Raw genomic sequence first — 18,127 nt, 5'->3', positions numbered from 1 at the left:
GTAAGGCCTCCTCAGACAGCCATTTTGCTTTTTTGCATTTCTTTTCCATGGGGATGGTCTTGATCCCTGTCTCCTGTACAGTGTCACAAACCTCAGTCCATAGTTCATTAGGCACTCTATCTATCAGATCTAGTCCCTTAAATCTATTTCTCACTTCCACTGTATAATCATAAGGGATTTGATTTAGGTCATACCAGAATGGTCTAGTGGTTTCAGCTTCCTTAAATCCGAACTTCCAGGAAAACTGCACTGCCTGCTTTAGTGTCCATGGCATAGCCGTATGCCTGTATTGTTTGTTCAGGAATCACTGGGTTCACTATTCATCAGTCATTTATACAAATACCATAAATGTCACTGTAATGGAAAGCCATTTAACTTCCAAGATCCAGTGATTCCAATCAATATCATATATCATTTAGTAAAAATTAAGTAATTAAAACTTATTAGACTGAGATTTTACTTATATGCCAGCCAAGAAACCACAATACAGGAGTTGGCTTTGAGAGATCTGCTTTGAGAGATTGAGCAGTACTTAAAAAAGCACATATCTGTAGGTACTTCCATAATCAATCAATCCAGCTCGCTCTTCAGGGATAGGAAGAGGAATCTTTTTGAGACCATTTTTTGGTTCTAGTTCCTTTTTAGTATTAAGAATAAGATACAATAATTCTGTATATAATTATATATATTTTTAACTTCTGTATGTAAGATTAGTATTTAGGCAATTCTGTGCTATATTCTTCACTAATAAAACAAAAAACGTCACTTGACTGCATAGCAGTTACTTAGTAAGCATAAGCTCTGTTTATTTTGTTTTCAGTATGTTGACATCGATAAAGCCCCAGATGAAAGCCCTTACATTGGCAAGTCCAGATACAAGAGAAATATGTTCGCTACAGAGAGTTACATTGCAGATAAGGCCCAGCCAGTCGAGATAAAGAGGATGGAGCCAGAGGAAGGGGAGCAACTTAGAAACGAGCATGTGAACTTGAAAGCCCGTATGCCACTGGACACGGAGCTGGAAGACAAAGAGAACAAAATAAGTACAGGTTAAAACAAGTTACTTTGAATTCTTTAAATATGTAAAAAGACTGAATATATATGCTGACTTTTTAAATTCTTCTAGTTAAACATGCTGAAGGTATTTATTATGATGGTGTTTACATGAGAAGTTTAAAACAAAAGTAGTGATTGATTGAGCAGGTTATTTTTTAATCATCCCTGTTAGGAGGGAGAATTAAAATCTGACCATAATTTGGCAACATGTCCAGGGGCTCCAAGAAGGCTTAAATCTGGTTGTCGTGACAACAGATTGTTCTCACCATTGGACCTGCACATTCAAAGGCACAGTTAGTAATTGAAGCAAGTACAGTTACTGATGCCTGTGCATGCTGCTAAAACCTGAAGCAGTGCGTTGGGGAAGCGGGATTAGTGTATTCTTCTTAGGCTTGGGTCCAGGGCTGACTTCTGACTCTTCCTGACCTGTCCCACACTCCACCTCCTCAGCTGCCTCCCAAATCATGTAATTCAAGGAATCTTACCACTTCCTGGCAAGTCATAAAGAGAAAGAAATCATCCCAAGGGGACACTTGGAGACCGTCCAAATGGCAGAGTTTGAATGCACTTACCCACTTAGCTCTATGCATATGAAAGAATTAGAAAGCAGTCTTGAGTTCACGCGTCTATCTCACTGGTAACCATGGCCCATTGTGGGGATCTCAGTCAGTGAGATTAGTGGTCCGTCCTCCCATTTCGCTGGTTGGCAGCTAAATGGAAGAACTCAGAAGGCCAGTAGAGGTTGACCTGGAGACAGGAGAAACGAGGCTGGCTGCCATGTCTGCGTGCGCTTTCCTCAAGGCTCTGGAAGGGAAAGGCAGACTGCATCAGACACCTGTGCTGGCCAGCTTCACGGGGCTCACGGTTCCATAGGAGGCGGGGAAGGAGGGAGGGAGAGAGGGATTGGAAACTCGAGGCAGAAAATCATTTGTAAGTACATATTTTCAAGTAAAATCCTTAGTCTCTCAAAAGTTCCTTAATCTGGGGACTATCAAGTAAAGCCCCTTTTATGTTAAGAATTTTACAAGTAAATGGATCAATTATAGCTCTATATCATATCATGAAACTATTCTATAGATTAATAGAGAGGAAAACCTTCATCAGCAATTACTTTTTTAATGCATGTGATGTATAATTACAGAATTTAATTGGGGAAGTTATTGCTAAGAAAAGGGTAGAAATTTGAGAATTAAATATTTTTCTTGTGTGTGTCTGTGTGCATGGTTTTTAAATTTGTAGCACAAGCTCGACTATCAGAACTGCATGATGAAATAGAAAAGGCAGAACAACAAATTTTAAGAGCCACTGAAGAATTTAAACAACTGGAAGAAGCTGTACAGCTTAAAAAAGTAGGTGAACGTAAAGCTGTATTGCTGAGAGGACACGCCGAGAGTGAAGCGTGCTTCCCTCTTCACAACTGTGTAAAGACCGTCTTCAAACAGTCTTTACATCAGTGCTGCCTATTTAATTGTGGAATAACAAATTTCAGAGTCAGACGTGGTTCTAGCATTTTCCAATTTCATTTCCTACCATTCAGGATGACATCCTATTAGCATTTTATAGATTGTACAGGTATACGTTACTTTTATGTAAAAAAGATACATTCCATCTACTCTATTATGAAAGTGTCTAATTTATCAAGGGAAGCAGCTTCCTAATATCTTTCTTAATTTAATTAAACAGTCCCCAGCATTAAGATCTTACCTGGGACCTAGATTAAGAGCCAGAAGACATCTCTGTAATAACATTATTAAACACGGGCAGCAAAAATATAAATGATATAAAATGTAGTATGTAAAAAGACGATGTCATGAAAAAGTAAACAGCTCAAAACCTGGGACGTAGCTGAATAGGAAGAGAGTTCAAAAAAGGAAATATTCTGACATTTTGGTTTTTAAGTATGTAGAAGGTTTTGATTATTTGCAACTTCTAAAAATCAATAGTTCAAAATTATGATGGTAACTGTATTCACACCATAGTAAGTAGAAAAGAACATGAAGTCCAAGTTATCTGTTCTTTTAAAAAGATACCCTGTGTGTTACTTTCAGATTGTTTAGTAACCAGAAACTGATTCAGGTTTGTGTGGCCGTTGCTGACTGGGCTGCGCCCTGAGTAATGAGCAGCTGTGTTCCTCCCACAGGGACAGGAAGTAGGCAATAGATAGTAAAAATAAGTGTAGCAGAAATGTGTAGGTAAACAGCATAGGTTGTAGGGAGGGAAGAAACGAAAATTAGGAGAAACGACAGAAAGGATGCCGAGTGTGGCGGCCCACAGAGGCCTCGCTGAGGAGGCGACAGTCAGGCTGGGAGAGCGTGGCAGGGAGCCAGCGAGGCCTCCAGGCAGAGGTGACAGAGTGTGCAGAAGGCTTCAGACTGAAGAGCCCTCTGCAGAGTGAGGGAGAGTGTGTGGGAGATGAGGCTCAAGCGTGTGCCAGGCATCACAGACCCTTTTAAGGGGTATGAATTTATCCTGAATGGAATAGGAGACCTTTGCAGGACTTTAGGTGGTAGAGTGGCTGGTCTTGTTTGTATCTTTGTAAGGTCGCTCCCCTGCTTGATGAGATGAAGTGGGTTGAGAGAGATGGACGGAATGGAGATGAGTACATTGGTTTGGAGGTTGTTGTCTCGTGCCGGCGGGGTGCGATAATGGCTTGGACCACAAAGGTGGTGGTAGTCGTGGAGAGAAAGGAGACTAGGTAAAAATCTGGAAGGAGAAATGGCGGGAGTTAAAGGATTGAAAGTGGGAGACGAGGCAGACAGAGCTGTCAAGAGTAGTTTATAAGAATTTATGATTTATAAAAATAATTAAATAAGAATGTTTTAAAACAGCACTGGCCAAAGCTTTATATAGATAAATTGATAGAAGTGAATAATGTACAAAATATTTAAGTAAATAGATCCTTATAAAATGTACTTAGGAAAAAACTATTTCAAGTGAGTTATTTAAATATTTTTACAATATTTATATTTTTAAATATAATAAAGCCTTATAATAAAGGCTTTTAATTACACTGTCAGTTTTATATTCTAATACAAGGGTAAGTGCTAAAGTCAACTACCATTAAGGCTATGGTTATTATTATTAATAATTTATGTTATTTGTACTAGAATGAAAAGTTTCATTACTACCTGCATTTATTTTCTCATAAGCTCTTGTAAAATAAACATTTTTACGTGTAATAAAGATAAAAGTGTAAGCTAGGAATGGATTGCCGAGATAACTCTTACATTTTACTTTTGCTAAGAAAATCTGATAGAGCATGCAATTATACTTTTTAAAAATTGTGCTAGTTGTTTTCCATAAATTTGAAAATCAGTGTTTCTGTCCTTTGCTAATTGTGTATTGGGGTGTGGGGGGAATTAGATTTCAGAAGCAGAGAAAGACTTTCTTCTCAAGCAGCTGAGTGGTAGGATACAACTTTTAAATAAATTACGCCAGGAAGCTCTTGATCTAGAAATGCAGATGGAAAAGCAAAGAGGAGAAATTGCTGAAAAGCAGGAGGAGATCAAGGACCTCCAAAGAGTTATTGATAGTCTGGATTCCAAAGACCCAAAACACGTAAGTAAATGAAGAGAGCTTTGGCTTGGTCTGTGGGGGTGAGAATATCACTCCTTCTGTTAATAGATATTATGTCTCATCATTTTTAGCCTCAGAGTCCTTTCTGAAAATCTCTTACTTTGATGCACAAATGTGAGCGACGTGTTTATGTGTGTGTGTGTATATATAACATGTCTGTATATACATACTGTTTGTTGTTTTCATTTAGTCACTAACTCATATCTGACTGTTGCGTGACCAAGCTGTGACCTGCCAGGCTCCTCTGGGATTTCCCAGGCAAGAATACTGGAATGGGTTGCCATTTTCTTCTCCAGGGAATCTTCCCAATGCAGAGATTGAACCTGATCTCCTGCACTGCAGGCGGATATTTTACCACTGAGCCACTGGGAAGCCCACATGAAAAATTAGAGATTTTAAATAATATATAATATGGCCAGCAAATTTGGAAAACTCAGCAGTGGCCACAGGACTGGAAAAGGTCAGTTTTGATTCCAGTTCCAAAGAAAGGCAATGCCAAAGAATGCTCAAACTACCACACAACTGCACTCATCTCACATGCTAGTAAAGTAACGCTCAAAATTCTCCAAGCCAGGCTTCAGCAATACGTGAACCGTGAACTCCCTGACGTTCAAGCTGGTTTTAGAAAAGGCAGAGGAACCAGAGATCAAATTGCCAACATCTGCTGGATCATGGAAAAAGCAAGAGAATTCCAGAAAAACATCTATTTCTGCTTTCTTGACTATGCCAAAGCCTTTGACTGTGTGGATCACAATAAACTGTGGAAAATTCTGAAAGAGGTGGGGACACCAGGCCACCTAACCTGCCTCTTGAGAAATCTGTATGCAGGTCAGGAAGCAACAGTTAGAACTAGACATGGAACAACAGACTGGTTCCAGATAGGAAGAGGAGTATGTCAAGGCTGTATATTGTCACCCTGCTTATTTAACTTCTATGCAGAGTACATCACCGGAAACGCTGGACTGGAAGAAACACAAGCTGGAATCAAGATTGCCGGGAGAAATATCAGTAACCTCAGATATGCAGACGACACCACCCTTAGGGCAGAAAGTGAAGAGGAGCTAAGGAGCCTCTTGATGAAAGTGAAAGAGGAGAGCGAAAAAGTTGGCTTAAAGCTCAGCATTCAGAAAATGAAGATCATGGCGTCTGGTCCCATCACTTCATGGGAAATAGATGGGAAAACAGTGGAAACAGTGTCAGACTTTATTTTTTTGGGCTCCAAAATCACTGCAGATGGTGACTGCAGCCATGAAATTAAAAGACGCTTACTCCTTGGATGAAAAGTTATGACCAACCTAGATAGTATATTCAAAAGCAGAGACATTACTTTGCCGACTAAGGTCCATCTAGTCAAGGCTATGGTTTTTCCTGTGGTCATGTATGGATGTGAGAGTTGGACTGTGAAGAAGGCTGAGCACTGAAGAATTGATGCTTTTGAACTGTGGTGTTGGAGAAGACTCTTGAGAGTCCCTTGGACTGCAAGGAGATCCAACCAGTCCATTCTGAAAGAGATCAACCCTGGGATTTCTTTGGAAGGAATGATGCTAAAGCTGAAACTCCAGTACTTTGGCCCCCTCATGAGAAGAGTTGACTCACTGGAAAAGACTCTGATGCTGGGAGGGATTGGGGGCAGGAGGAGAAGGGGACGACCAAGGATGAGATGGCTGGACGGCATCACGGACTCGATGGACGTGAGTCTGAGTGAACTCCGGGAGATGGTGATGGACAGGGAGGCCTGGTGTGCTGCGATTCATGGGGTCACAAAGAGTTGGACACAACTGAGCAACTGAACTGAACTGAACTGAACTGATGGCCTATAATGTCTTCCCTTATCGCATTTATTTGTTCAAAAGTTGACCACCCTGTGTAAGGCCTCTAAGGACAGGAACTGTATCCCCAGGGGTCAATACTACGTTTAGAATGATTGCATTAAGGAAAATAGTCAAGAACAGGCCTATAGCTACTACCCAAACAAAGCTCCTTTCCTCCCTGTTTGAGTTCTGTGATCTATGAGTGTAATTACACCCTAGATTGTCTGTTTGCTTTCAACAAACAACTGTGATAGTCTTGGCATACAGGGAGTCTAATACACACTGGGTGTCTGTAAAGTATTACATATAGAAAGAGGTTAAATGAAAAGTAGGAAAGGCATGCAAGTTTTGAAGGTTGTCACAATCAGTGTATCAGTGGAGACAAAGCATGCAGGCCAGATTTTAAGACTCCTGAAGTTCAGTTCTAGGGCTGTAGCTTTAGTCTCAGTACCAGAGGATGTCTGTTTCGCTCATTTACCCAGAAGGAGCATTTTTTTTCTGGTTTGTACAAAGTTACCTTATTGGCTAGTGTCTGGCCCCCATTTTATTGCTGCAAAATGTGAACATTTTAGCAAGAGGGAAAGAAGCATGGTATTGCGCATATTTTTCTGCAGATATAGACTAACCTTTATTATCAGATAAAGTATTTTTCTGAATTGCAAATAGAATTTAAAAGTAAAAGCTTGACAGATCAGAAAGCGGTAAATGAGATATGATGAGAAACGTATTAAGTGACAGTGATGTGTCTTGCATTGCGCTTGGTTTTAGGATATACTGTGAGGAACTTTATTTTATTACAGCATCCAAATGAGATTGGTGACTTTTTAACTTGCATAAGAGTAAAAAGAAAAAGAAAAGGGGAGGGGGCTTCCCTATTTCCCAGTGATTTAAAAAACAATCTGCCTGCTAATGCAGGCAATGTGGGTTCCATCCCTGGGTCGGGAAGATCCCCTAGAGAAGGAAATGGCAACCCACTCCAGTATTCTTGCCTGGAAAATTCCATGGACAGAGGAGTCTGGCGGGCTACATACAGTCCATTGGGTCACAAAAGAATCAGACTCAACTTAGTGACTGAACAACAACAAATAAGATAAAAGTGAGACCAGCCCTGGGATTTCTCTGGAAGGACTGATGCTGAAGCTGAATGAAGCTCCAGTACTTTGGACGCCTCATGTGAAGAGTTGACTCATTGGAAGACTCTGATGCTGGGAGGGATTGGGGGCAGGAGGAGAAGGGGACGACAGAGGATGAAATGGCTGGATGGCATCACTGACTCAATGGACGTGAGTCTGAGTGAACTCCGGGAGTTGGTGATGGACAGGGAGGCCTGGCGTGCTGCAGTTCATGGGGTCACAAAGAGTGGGACGCGACTGAGCGACTGAACTGAACTGAACTGAAATGATTTCCCAAGTCTCTCTTTTAGGAAGAGGCAGAGCCCATGCTTACGCTACTAGATGACTTTCTCCTCACAAAGGAGTTACAAATCTAAAGAGCTTAATTACTTTTAAAATTAAATCAGTGCCAAGCCTAATCAAGTTTTCAACAAACGCAAGCATTTAACTAGTTTTCAAAAGCAAAAGATACTATGTAAAAATCAAATCCCTTTAGTTAGAGAAAACGGTTCACAGTTAGAAGCAGAAATATCAGAGGAACAAGGAACAAATGTAACAAGGGGGGATTTGTATCCCTGTTCACTATCTAGCTATGCCCTACGGAAGCAAAAGGTAACAGTACCCCTAGAGGCAGTCAGCCTGTGGTAATCTGCTGCAGACGTTTTCGTGATTGGCCTGGGGGAGCTTCCTGTGTTGTGATTTAAAGCGTGGAGGGTGGGGCCTGCTTGCAGAGGCTGCTTGCGATTGGACGGGCTGGGTTGCCGCTCAGCCTCCGCCAGGAATGTGGTTTGAAGTGCTGGGAGGTTAGAGGCTCGGAGGCGCTTACAAAAATGTGGCTGTCAGAGAGGGAAGTGCACATGAGTTCCAAGGCAACATTAGAAAGCGTTCCGCCCACAGCTCCTCTGTTCTCAACGGCTCAGTTTTAACAGGACACATTCTAAGTTAAGGTATGACCATTTTCTCTCTCTCGATCTCTGTACGAGGACTTAGAAAGGAGGAGGAGTCAGAGATGTAAGTTCCTGTTTTTACAATACCTCTATTGTGAGCTCCACGGTAGGGAAGATCGCTGAATATACTTTTGCTCCCATGTGTTTAATGCAGATCATTGACGTATTGAACTAATTTTTTGTCCTGCATGTAGAGATTTCAGTAGAAGTTTTAATGGTGAATTTTTAAGATTTATTGATACAAGTATGAGGGCAGAAGATTTTAAAAATTTACTCTGAGCCACAAAAATCCTAAATTTACTCAGAATTTAAGCTTTTATCTTTAGTTACCTTTTGAGAAAGATTTCAGATGGGTATTTTGGGAGAGTAGGAGGAGTTTTGAAAATCCCATTGAGTCAAGCTGGCTCTCATCTGTTCTTCAGAAATGAAGAGACTTTCTTTCTTGTCTTTGGAGGCAACAGCATGTAAAGCTGAGGACTGTTCTTTTATAGTGAAATTACAGTCTTAGACTTGAGAAGAATGGAGTTTGTTACTCAGATGGATATAGCTCTTTCTCCTGATCACTTTCTCTTGATTTATTTTTGTCCTGTTCCTCTGATCCTGTGGGGGCAAGCTAGAGCTCTGAGAGTGTGTGTGGGAGGACACAGGTTCTCTGGGGAATCATTTTGTCTCCATATGAACAGTCGCCTGAGGAGACCTGGGCAAGTCATTTGGTGGACCTGAGATTCCATCCTCATGCGTGAAAGAAAGAGGTAGACTAGAGCATTGGTTCTCAGGTTTTTATCCCAGCACACCTGAGAAATGCAATCCAGTCCTTTCAGTTAGCAGCAGCTCCCTAAAGCAGTGACTGTCAAGGTCGATGTGGGTGTGTGAAAGCTTTTTTTCTACCAGGAATATATGTAGTGGTTGGAGGAGAAGGGCGTGCCTCCCTAGGGCCCTCCGTCTTGAGGATCACTGGCCTAAATGGTCTTTGAGGTCTCTCTCAACTCCCAGTTTATAGAACTTAAAAGCAAAATGTTTCTTTGTATAAAGAATTGGAAATAAAATTGAATTCTAAGGAAGAGTTTATTTCATGTCTCTATCTCCCCCAAAATATTATAAAAACATTACTTTGCTGACAAAGATCCATCTAGTCAAAGCTATGGTTTTTCCTGTAGTCATGTATGGGTGTAAGAGTTGGACCATAAAGAATGCTGAGTGCCAAAGAATTGATGCTTTTGAACTATGGAGTTGGAGAAGACTCTTGAGAGTCCCTTCAACTTCAAGGAGATCAAACCAGTCAATCCTAAAGGAAATCAGTCCTGAGTATTCATTGGAAGGACTGATGCTGAAGCTGAAGCTCCAATACTTTGGCCACCTGATGCGAAGAGCTGATTCGTTGGAAAATACCTTGATGCTGGGAAAGATTAAAGACAGGAGGAGAAGGGGACGACAGAGGATGAGATGGTTGGATGGCATCACTGACTTGATGGACATGAGGCTGAGCAAGCCCCAGGGATGGGTGATGGACAGGGAGGCCTGGCGCGCTGCAGTCCCTGGGGTCTCAGAGAAAGCAGCTCATGTGAAAACGACACAGTGTCTGACACAGAACAGATGCAAATCGTTACATTTTCTTTCCCATTCTTCCTTAGAAGTGTTATTAAGGATTATTATTTTTATAAACATTAAAAGAATTTGGATTTTTTTTCTATATAGTGCCATATGAAGGCTCAGAAAAGGGGTAAAGAACAACAATTTGACATTATGAACAAGCAGTACAAACAACTTGAAAGCCGTTTGGACGAGATACTTTCTAGAATTGCTAAAGAAACTGAAGAGATTAAGGACCTTGAACAACAGCTTACTGAAGGTGAGAATTCTAAGCAGGATTTGAGGTGTATCAGTTTCAGTGTTAGTAAAAGACAAATGACAGGCGTTAATCCAAATATCAGCTGAATATGCTGCAGCTGTTAGTGCTAGTATTTGATAGTGAAATATTTACAGAGTTCTCAAAAATGTTTAATAAAGTTAAAAATTTTTATTTTGGTTTTCTTGGGTTGATGTCCTAGTGAGTCAGGTTACTGTGGCAGGAAGTGCATACGTGATCATGATAAACACTGGTATGTGACTGTCTTCTTCTAAGGCATAAAATCCTTGTGACTTATCCCTGCTATCAAGCACTCAGTGTCTGGTTATAAGGAGAGTGCAGAAAAGAATTTTAGAATCTATTTTTGGAATGCAAATTTAAATCGTGGCATTGCTGAAACAGTGGAAGAGGAAGATACTAGACTGTAGTGATGAGAACCTTGACTTGGTGTAAAAAGATCCCAGGCCTCGTTTTACTGTTATCAGCTGTGTGACCTGGGACAAGTTATTTTTGTCGTGATCATTTAGTTTTAGAGAGGTTTAAATGAGATAGTGTTCATAAAGTGCCTGGACATAGTAGGCAGTCACCCAGGATGTGATTGGTGGTGGTTTTTTTAAGTCTTCAGGTTATAGGTTACTGCTGCTGATCTTGGCTTTGACTTGGTTCTGTTCCGTGTCCAGTAGTAAGAGCTCAGTTTTGTTGCACATTCTTCATTATTTTATTTGGAAATTACTACTTGAAACTTTTTACAGCATGAATTAAAGCATTTCATAAGCAATGCCAGTGATCATACTATTTTTACTGTATACGTGCTTGATACTCCCGTACCATGGATAATAGGGGGGAAGCTATTATTGTATCTTAAATATGAAAAATAAGATAGTAGGAAATCATTATTAGAATCAAATTTCATTCTTAGCTAGTAACAAATAGCTAAGGAGTCTAAATGCAGTAATAATGTATCCTGAAAGCATCTTCTTGTATAGACCATCACCTCCCCTTTCTCTGTCTTGCTTAGGCCAGATAGCAGCAAATGAAGCCCTGAAGAAGGACTTGGAAGGTGTCATCAGTGGGCTGCAAGAGTACCTGGGGACTGTGAAGGGCCAGGCCGCTCAGGCCCAGAGCGAGTGCAGAAGGCTGCAGGATGAGAAAGAGGTGTTGCTGCAAAGGTTGACGGAGGTCGAGCAGGAAAGGGACCAACTGGAAATAGTTGCCTTAGACGCAGAAAACATGAGGAAGGTATGATTTGTCTCTTCCTGTCTGCTCTCCTTAGCCTCAGAAGTCGATGGTGCCCAAATGAAGTTAAGGACGTTGGCGACGCTGCGGTTGGAAGTGGCAGAAGCGGCAGTGGCTGTCCTGTGTTTTGGGCTTTTTTCCCCTTTGTGATGTGCTGGGAATGACTTTTTTTACTTTACTAAGAAAAGGAAGATTATTTTAGCAGAATTTCTATCCCTGAAAAGTACTGTGCTCAAATAGCTTGAAAGAATAAGAAAGTGTAGCTATTATAATAGGAGAAGGCAGTGGCAACCCACTCCAGTACTCTTGTCTGGAAAATCCCATAGACAAAGGAGCCTGGTGGGCTGCAGTCCACGGGGTCGCACAGAGTCGGACGCAGCTGAAGCGACTTAGCAGCAGCTATTATAATTACTATATTAGATGTTCATATTTTATTATTTGTGCAGCAAAATTAAGTACAACATAATTTTTCTTATTGTTATTACTTCACGATGTTAGTGTTATTTTACAGATGACAAGATGGACACGGCGTCGTAAATTAACCCTTCCATGCTTGGTTTGTTGACATTCATTCAGAGAGTTCACTTGCTTTGTTTTAGTTGTTTGGCAAACTTTATACTGCAAGAGAATCCAGATTCCCAAACCTCATCCCCAGTAGGGCTGTCTTTGGAAATTTGAATTAATGTGTTTTAAAAGAATATCAAAAATATTTAGCACCATGTACCAACAACTCAGCTTAAAAAATAAAACAGACATACTTGAAGCCCTCTGTGTACTGCCTCCTAGAAGTAGCAAAACCCTGGGTATGGCTATTATTTCCCTGTATATCTCTTCCTTTATTTTATGTGTGTCCATCTATACAGATATGTAGTGCTGTTCAGCATCATTTTAGGATTTATATAAAAAGCACATAGTGTATTCTTTGGCCACTTCCTTTCTTCCTTCATGTTTACACTTTTGAGAATTGTGCACATTGATACAGTTAGCTCTACTTTACTTATTTTGATGTTTGGAGCATCCCATTGTCTGTGTGTACCGCAGAATTTATTGCTTATTCATCCTCTTCTTGGGGGATATTGAGATGGTTTCTAGTCTTTCGCTATTATGATACTGAGAGTGACATTCTTACATACATCCGGAGCATGGGGACTGTGCTTACAGGGGACTGGGGGTCAAGGTATGTGCGCCTCCTCCAGTTCACTAGACGTCATCGAATGGCTGTCCATGTTCACTCTGTGAGTTTCTGCTCCACCCGCAGTGTGAGGCTGCCATCACACCGCATGCTTGCCATCTGACTGTCGTTCTGTAAAAGCCTCAATTTTGAAACGATTTCAAGCACACAGGAGAGCTGCAAGAATTACTCACTGTAATTTCCATTCAGAATCACCGAGTAATACTTTACCACGTTTGCTTTATCTCATATTTAATTTTACATGATTTTATGTATATTTTTATATTAATTTTTTTCCTAATCATGTTAGAATTAGTTGTAGGCAGTCATGCTCTTTAGCTTTGAAATACTTCAGCATGTCTTTCCTAAGAACAAGGACATTTTCTAACGAAAGCACAGAATAAGGATCAAATTCAGGAAATATAATATTTTGCCAGACTTAATGTTTCCCAATCTGCTAGGTTTGAAATGATCTTTGTGTTTTTTTAACTTCTACAGGAGAGTTGAAAGAAGAGTTCACTGAGCTTCTGTGTGCTCTCCTAAATTAAACAAATAGTTTACCACATATATACATATATATATATATATTTTGCTGGGTCATTTGAAAGTTGCAGGTGTTAAGACATCATCCCTTTAGGCCACCTCTCTTTAAACGAGGCTGTTTTCTGCCATCGCTGTGGTCCCCTTATTGCACCTGGAAAGCCAACAGCAGGTCCTTCCTGCTGCTTACTCCCTGAGCCGTTTTCCCGTTTATGCCAGGGGTGAGCTGCACAGCTGTGTGTGTCTGTGTAGAACCCACCAGTAGTTCTGTATGGTGTCCCACCTTCTAGGTGTGTCTGATTGTCTCCTCATGGTTGGTTTAACTTGTTCCTCGATGCTCTGTGCAAAGTAATGTCTTGTTTTAACTACACTTGCCCCTAATTACTGGAGAAGTTAAGTACTTTTCATCTGTTTATTTGCCGTTCAGTTTTTCTCTCCAGTAAATTCCCTCTTCATGTTCTTTGCCCACTTTTTTCTGTTGGATTGCCTGTCTTTTTCTTAATGATTTGTAGAAGCTCTTTATATATTCTGGATATTAATTCCCTCCTGGTTTTATGGAGAATCTGCATCCTGGACCAGCAGCCCAGATGATTCAGATGCCAGCTGGTCTGTTATCACCCACTGAGAAACTCTTCTGTAGAAGTCCTCATCACAAGATGCTCCTTTGTGATCCAGAGCAGTTTGGTCTAATTCTTCAAGATCCCAAATAAATAGATGAAAATTATAATGTTTAATCATTAAAAAAAATGGACTAAAAGGGATCAGAACTATGGCATACTAATCAATATGTACTATAGTTGTCAACATTCATTTAGGTTTCTCTATCATCCTTAATATTAGAGAGTGCTAGTCCCACTTTGTTCTTCTGGTAAGTGAACATACTATGGTTTAATAGAAAGTTTCGGCTTTGGAGTCAGAAATCTCAGTTCACATTCTGACTCATCGTTTTTTTAGCTGCACAGCCCGGTGCTGTTTATCTTGATGTTCATTCTCCATTTCCTCATCTGTAAATCTGGGATAATACCTTGCCTTACATAGTTACTATGCGGGTATAGTGAAATAACGAATGTAAAAATATTTATTCCAATGTCTGAAGGAAAAAAGGCCTTAAATTTTATCCTCTTTTTTTTTTCTTTTATGAATACATAAGACTCGTTTAAAGGATCACAGCTGGTTACTCTGAAAAACACGTTGTAGCTTGCTGATTTTTCTGATAACAGTCAGGGTTTTGTTTTCCAACCTAGATTCACACAGCCTGCAGCCTCATCATATCGCCAGTGAATGCTGTCTGTGCCTGGGCAGCAGTGGCTGGCCAGCATTTGGTTTAAGTGCTCGGGTTACTTATAATGACTTGCAGATGCTTAAGCAGCACGATGAGGGTTCTGTACTTACACATACACTGAATCCTTACAGGAGCTTGCGGAGCTAGAAAGTGCCCTGCAAGAGCAGCATGAGGTGAATGCGTCCCTGCAGCAGACCCACGGAGACCTCAGTGCCTACGAGGCTGAGTTAGAGGCGCAGCTGAGGATGAGGGAGGCCGAAGCCAGCCAGCTCAAAGAAGAGCTGGGAAAACTAGCAAGGCTCAGCCAGGTGAGTAAGAGCATGAAGCCATGTAGAAACCAAGTAGCCTGGGCCTTAACATAACAGCTTTCCTTTCATTTGCGCTAATATTAAACCCTTTTTAAGCCCATGTGGACTGATGGGCCTCCCCGGTGACTCAGTGGCAAAGTATCCACCCACAATGCAGGAGACGCGGGTGCGATCAAGCCCTGGGCTGAGAAGATCCCCGGAAATGGAAGTGGCAGCCCGCTCTAGTGTTCTTGCCTGAGAAGCCCTATAGACAAGAGGGCCCTGGCAGGCTACAGTCCATGGGGTCTCAGAAGAGTCAGACACAGCTCAGCAACGAAACAACAGTGTGATGCGGTGAGAAGAGCACATGTTTGGAGTCAGACGGCCTGAGCCCAAGTATGGCCCCTGTGTGAAAGCGGGCAAGTCACCTCATGGCTCTGAGCTTCTGACAGATACTTACTTCTTCTGTCATGAGAGCTATGGTGAGGATAAGTGAGACAGTGGACAGGAAGCACTAACAGTTGGTAATCACTAAATTCTAGTTTTTCTTTCTCAAACCAGCTTCAAGAGACCTCTTTCAAGTTGATAGTAAGTTTTACCGTGCTACTTTCTGTTTTGTTTGGGTGAAACATTCACGAGTTTAAATTATACCTTGAAAATTAGATGAATATTTATTCACCCAATAAATACGTATTGATTGGCCATTAAAGACCAGATGCCCTGGGTGCTGTAGAGAGAAGCACAGCCATGGTTACTGTCCTTGTGAAGCTGACAGTCTGGTGGGTGAAACAGGTGTTAGAGGGAGAAAGGGGTAGGGCCCTGTGCTCGGGGAGCAGTGGTCAGGGAAAACTGCCCATGGTAATGATGTTTCAGCCGAGACTTGGAAGATGACTAGGGTTTGGCTGTGCACGGGGAGCAGGGGTGAGATGAGCAGAGGTAAGGGATGTGTTCTAGGCAGAGAGGCAAGGAGAGAGAGCATAATGCATTTGAAATGCTGAAAGTATGCCTCCAATATGCCAGGGATGAGGAGAGGAGTAGGGATGAGAGTGAGGAATAAGGGCAGAGAGGCAGACAGTGACCAGTTATAGTATATTCTTGATCTCATTAAAATACAATTTTGTTTAGCTGTTAGACAAATGGGTTGCATTTTCTACCAGGAAGCCCACTCAGACCTTCCACTGTATCTGCTGAAACTCTGGGTTCAGGACTCTGATTTTCCTTTAACTTGTGTTCAAAGCATTTTATCCTGCATGTGAAATCAGAATCTGTTTAGATTGTCTCTCCTGCTAGACTCAGAGCACAGTGAATGCCCAGACTGCAGGTGCCTGTTCCAGTACCTGCACCTGAGGAGGGTTAATAGCTTCTCACTGGGTGAAAGTTAAGTAAGGTAAGATAGTTTGAAACAGGCACAGGAAAAGATGCTCAACATTGCTAATTATTAGAAAAATGAAATCAAAACTACAGTGAGGTACCACCTCACACTAGTCAGAATGCCCATCATCTACAAACAGTAGATGCTGGAGAGGGCCTGGGGAAAAGGGGGCCTCCTGCACTCTTGGGGGGAGTGTAAGTTGGTACAGCCACTATGGAGAACAGTATGGTGGATTCTTAAAAAACTGAAAACAGTTACTGTATGATCCCGCAATCCCACTCCTGGATCTATATCTGGAAAAGAGGACAACTATTTGAGAAGATACGTGCAGGCCAGTGTTCACAGCAGCACTGTTTATTGATGCAGTAACCAGGACTTTGGGAGCAACTTGAATGTAAATAGATGAATGGACAAAGAAGATGCAGCGTGTGTGTGATGCTACTTAGCCATAAAAGGGGATGAAATACCATTTGCAGTCAAGTGGAGAGGCCGAGAGATGACCATACCAGGTGAAGTAAATCAGAGAAAGACAGTTAGCACAGATCACTTACATGTGGAATCAAAAAAAATGATACAGGTGAACTTATTTACAAAATAGAAATGGACTCATAGTCGTAGAAGACAGATTCATGGCTACCAAAGGGGAAAGGGAAGAGGACAGATAAATTGGGAATTTGGTATTAATATATGCATGCTGCTGTATTTAAAACAGGCAAACAAGGACCCCCCTGTAGCACAGGGGATTGTATATAGTATCTTATAATCTATAATGGAAAAGAATCTGAAAAAGAATAGGTGTGTATTTGTACACTGAAACATTATAAATCAGTTATATGTCAATTAAGAATAAGGTAATTAAAAATTGAAGTAGTTTGAATCCCAGGAATTCATGTAAAATCGCTTTCATATGATTAGAAAAGGAAATAAAAATAGGTTGGCTTATTATAATAATTGTGTTACTTTCCATTCGTTTACTTATTAGATACTAAATGACCATTTACTGATTGACAGCATTATATTTCTTAAGAGTACCAAGTTTTATAAAACTGTAGTTGACCTGATCAGAGTGTGGAAAAGAGGAGATTGGAAAGAAAAACAATTAAAATAGCAGTAAATATTAATATATTTTGTAACTAATAGTAAATACAATTTCTAGATGATATCTCCTTTGAAATAAAATTTAAATGTTTAAGCCAGCCCTTACTAGCTTAAAACTCTTTTGTACTTCCCTTGTCCTTTTTTAATTTTTCTTATAAGTCTTGACAAAAATAGGCCTTTTCTCAAATTCATGTGGCATTTAAAAGGGCATTCCCTTCCTTGGCATCAAGACTACCAGCACTGGTCTTCCAGCTGCACGTGGAGAGCACGGGCGTGACAGACCGTCTCTCTCGGCTGTACAGGCCTCTGATTGGCACCTTTTAGTTATTGAAGTCACTTGTGATGCATGTTAAATGCAGGTTCCTGGGCCGTGTCCTAGCAACTCTGGCCCATCAAGCCTGCGATGGAGACTGGGCCTCCACGCGTTTAACAAGCGTGCCCAGTGATTCTGGTGCAGGTGGTTGAGACCACAGTGTAAGAAATACGGGTCTAAGGGAAGGGAGAGCAGTAGTTGTTGACTCCCTCACAGAGCTTTTAAAGGTTGGTATCTGGGCTCCCTCCTGGAGATTCTGATGCTTACCCGTCCTTATGTGTTAATAGTTGAAGGAGGCCTGTGAAAACCCTACCTTGAGCCTTTTAATTTGGAGGTACAAACATAAAACTGAATTATAAAACCAAAGCTCCCAAGGGATTGCATGTGTATGTAAGTTTATGCATATGTGCTAAGTCCCTTCAGTTTATTTATGCCTTATAAGATCATAAATTATTGCTATTTTACTTTTTTGTATCATTG

At 41.0% G+C, this 18,127-nt stretch overlaps 1 protein-coding gene across 8 annotated transcripts in view; it reads left to right on the top strand.

The window, feature by feature from the left end:
• The window catches only part of CNTRL (centriolin), an 89,912-nt gene that overhangs the window by 29,417 nt on the left and 42,368 nt on the right, over positions 1-18,127 (top strand). For 7 of the 8 annotated variants that reach the window (XM_027964049.2, XM_060410786.1, XM_027964048.2 and 4 more), the window contains 6 exons: positions 821-1,049; positions 2,296-2,405; positions 4,420-4,614; positions 10,198-10,351; positions 11,367-11,587; positions 14,709-14,885. In XM_027964049.2, the coding sequence (XP_027819850.1) occupies positions 821-1,049; positions 2,296-2,405; positions 4,420-4,614; positions 10,198-10,351; positions 11,367-11,587; positions 14,709-14,885 (1,086 nt within the window). Of the gene's footprint in view, positions 1-820; positions 1,050-2,295; positions 2,406-4,419; positions 4,615-10,197; positions 10,352-11,366; positions 11,588-14,708; positions 14,886-18,127 lie in introns of those variants that run through there. The other variant, XM_042242776.2, reaches the window with a different exon arrangement.

The sequence above is a fragment of the Ovis aries genome, chromosome 2, assembly GCF_016772045.2.
Source record: "Ovis aries strain OAR_USU_Benz2616 breed Rambouillet chromosome 2, ARS-UI_Ramb_v3.0, whole genome shotgun sequence".
In the NCBI taxonomy this organism is placed as follows: Eukaryota; Metazoa; Chordata; class Mammalia; order Artiodactyla; family Bovidae; genus Ovis; species Ovis aries.
The sequence above is the reverse complement of the archived record's forward strand: the minus strand, read 5'-3'. Positions and strand labels throughout refer to the sequence as shown.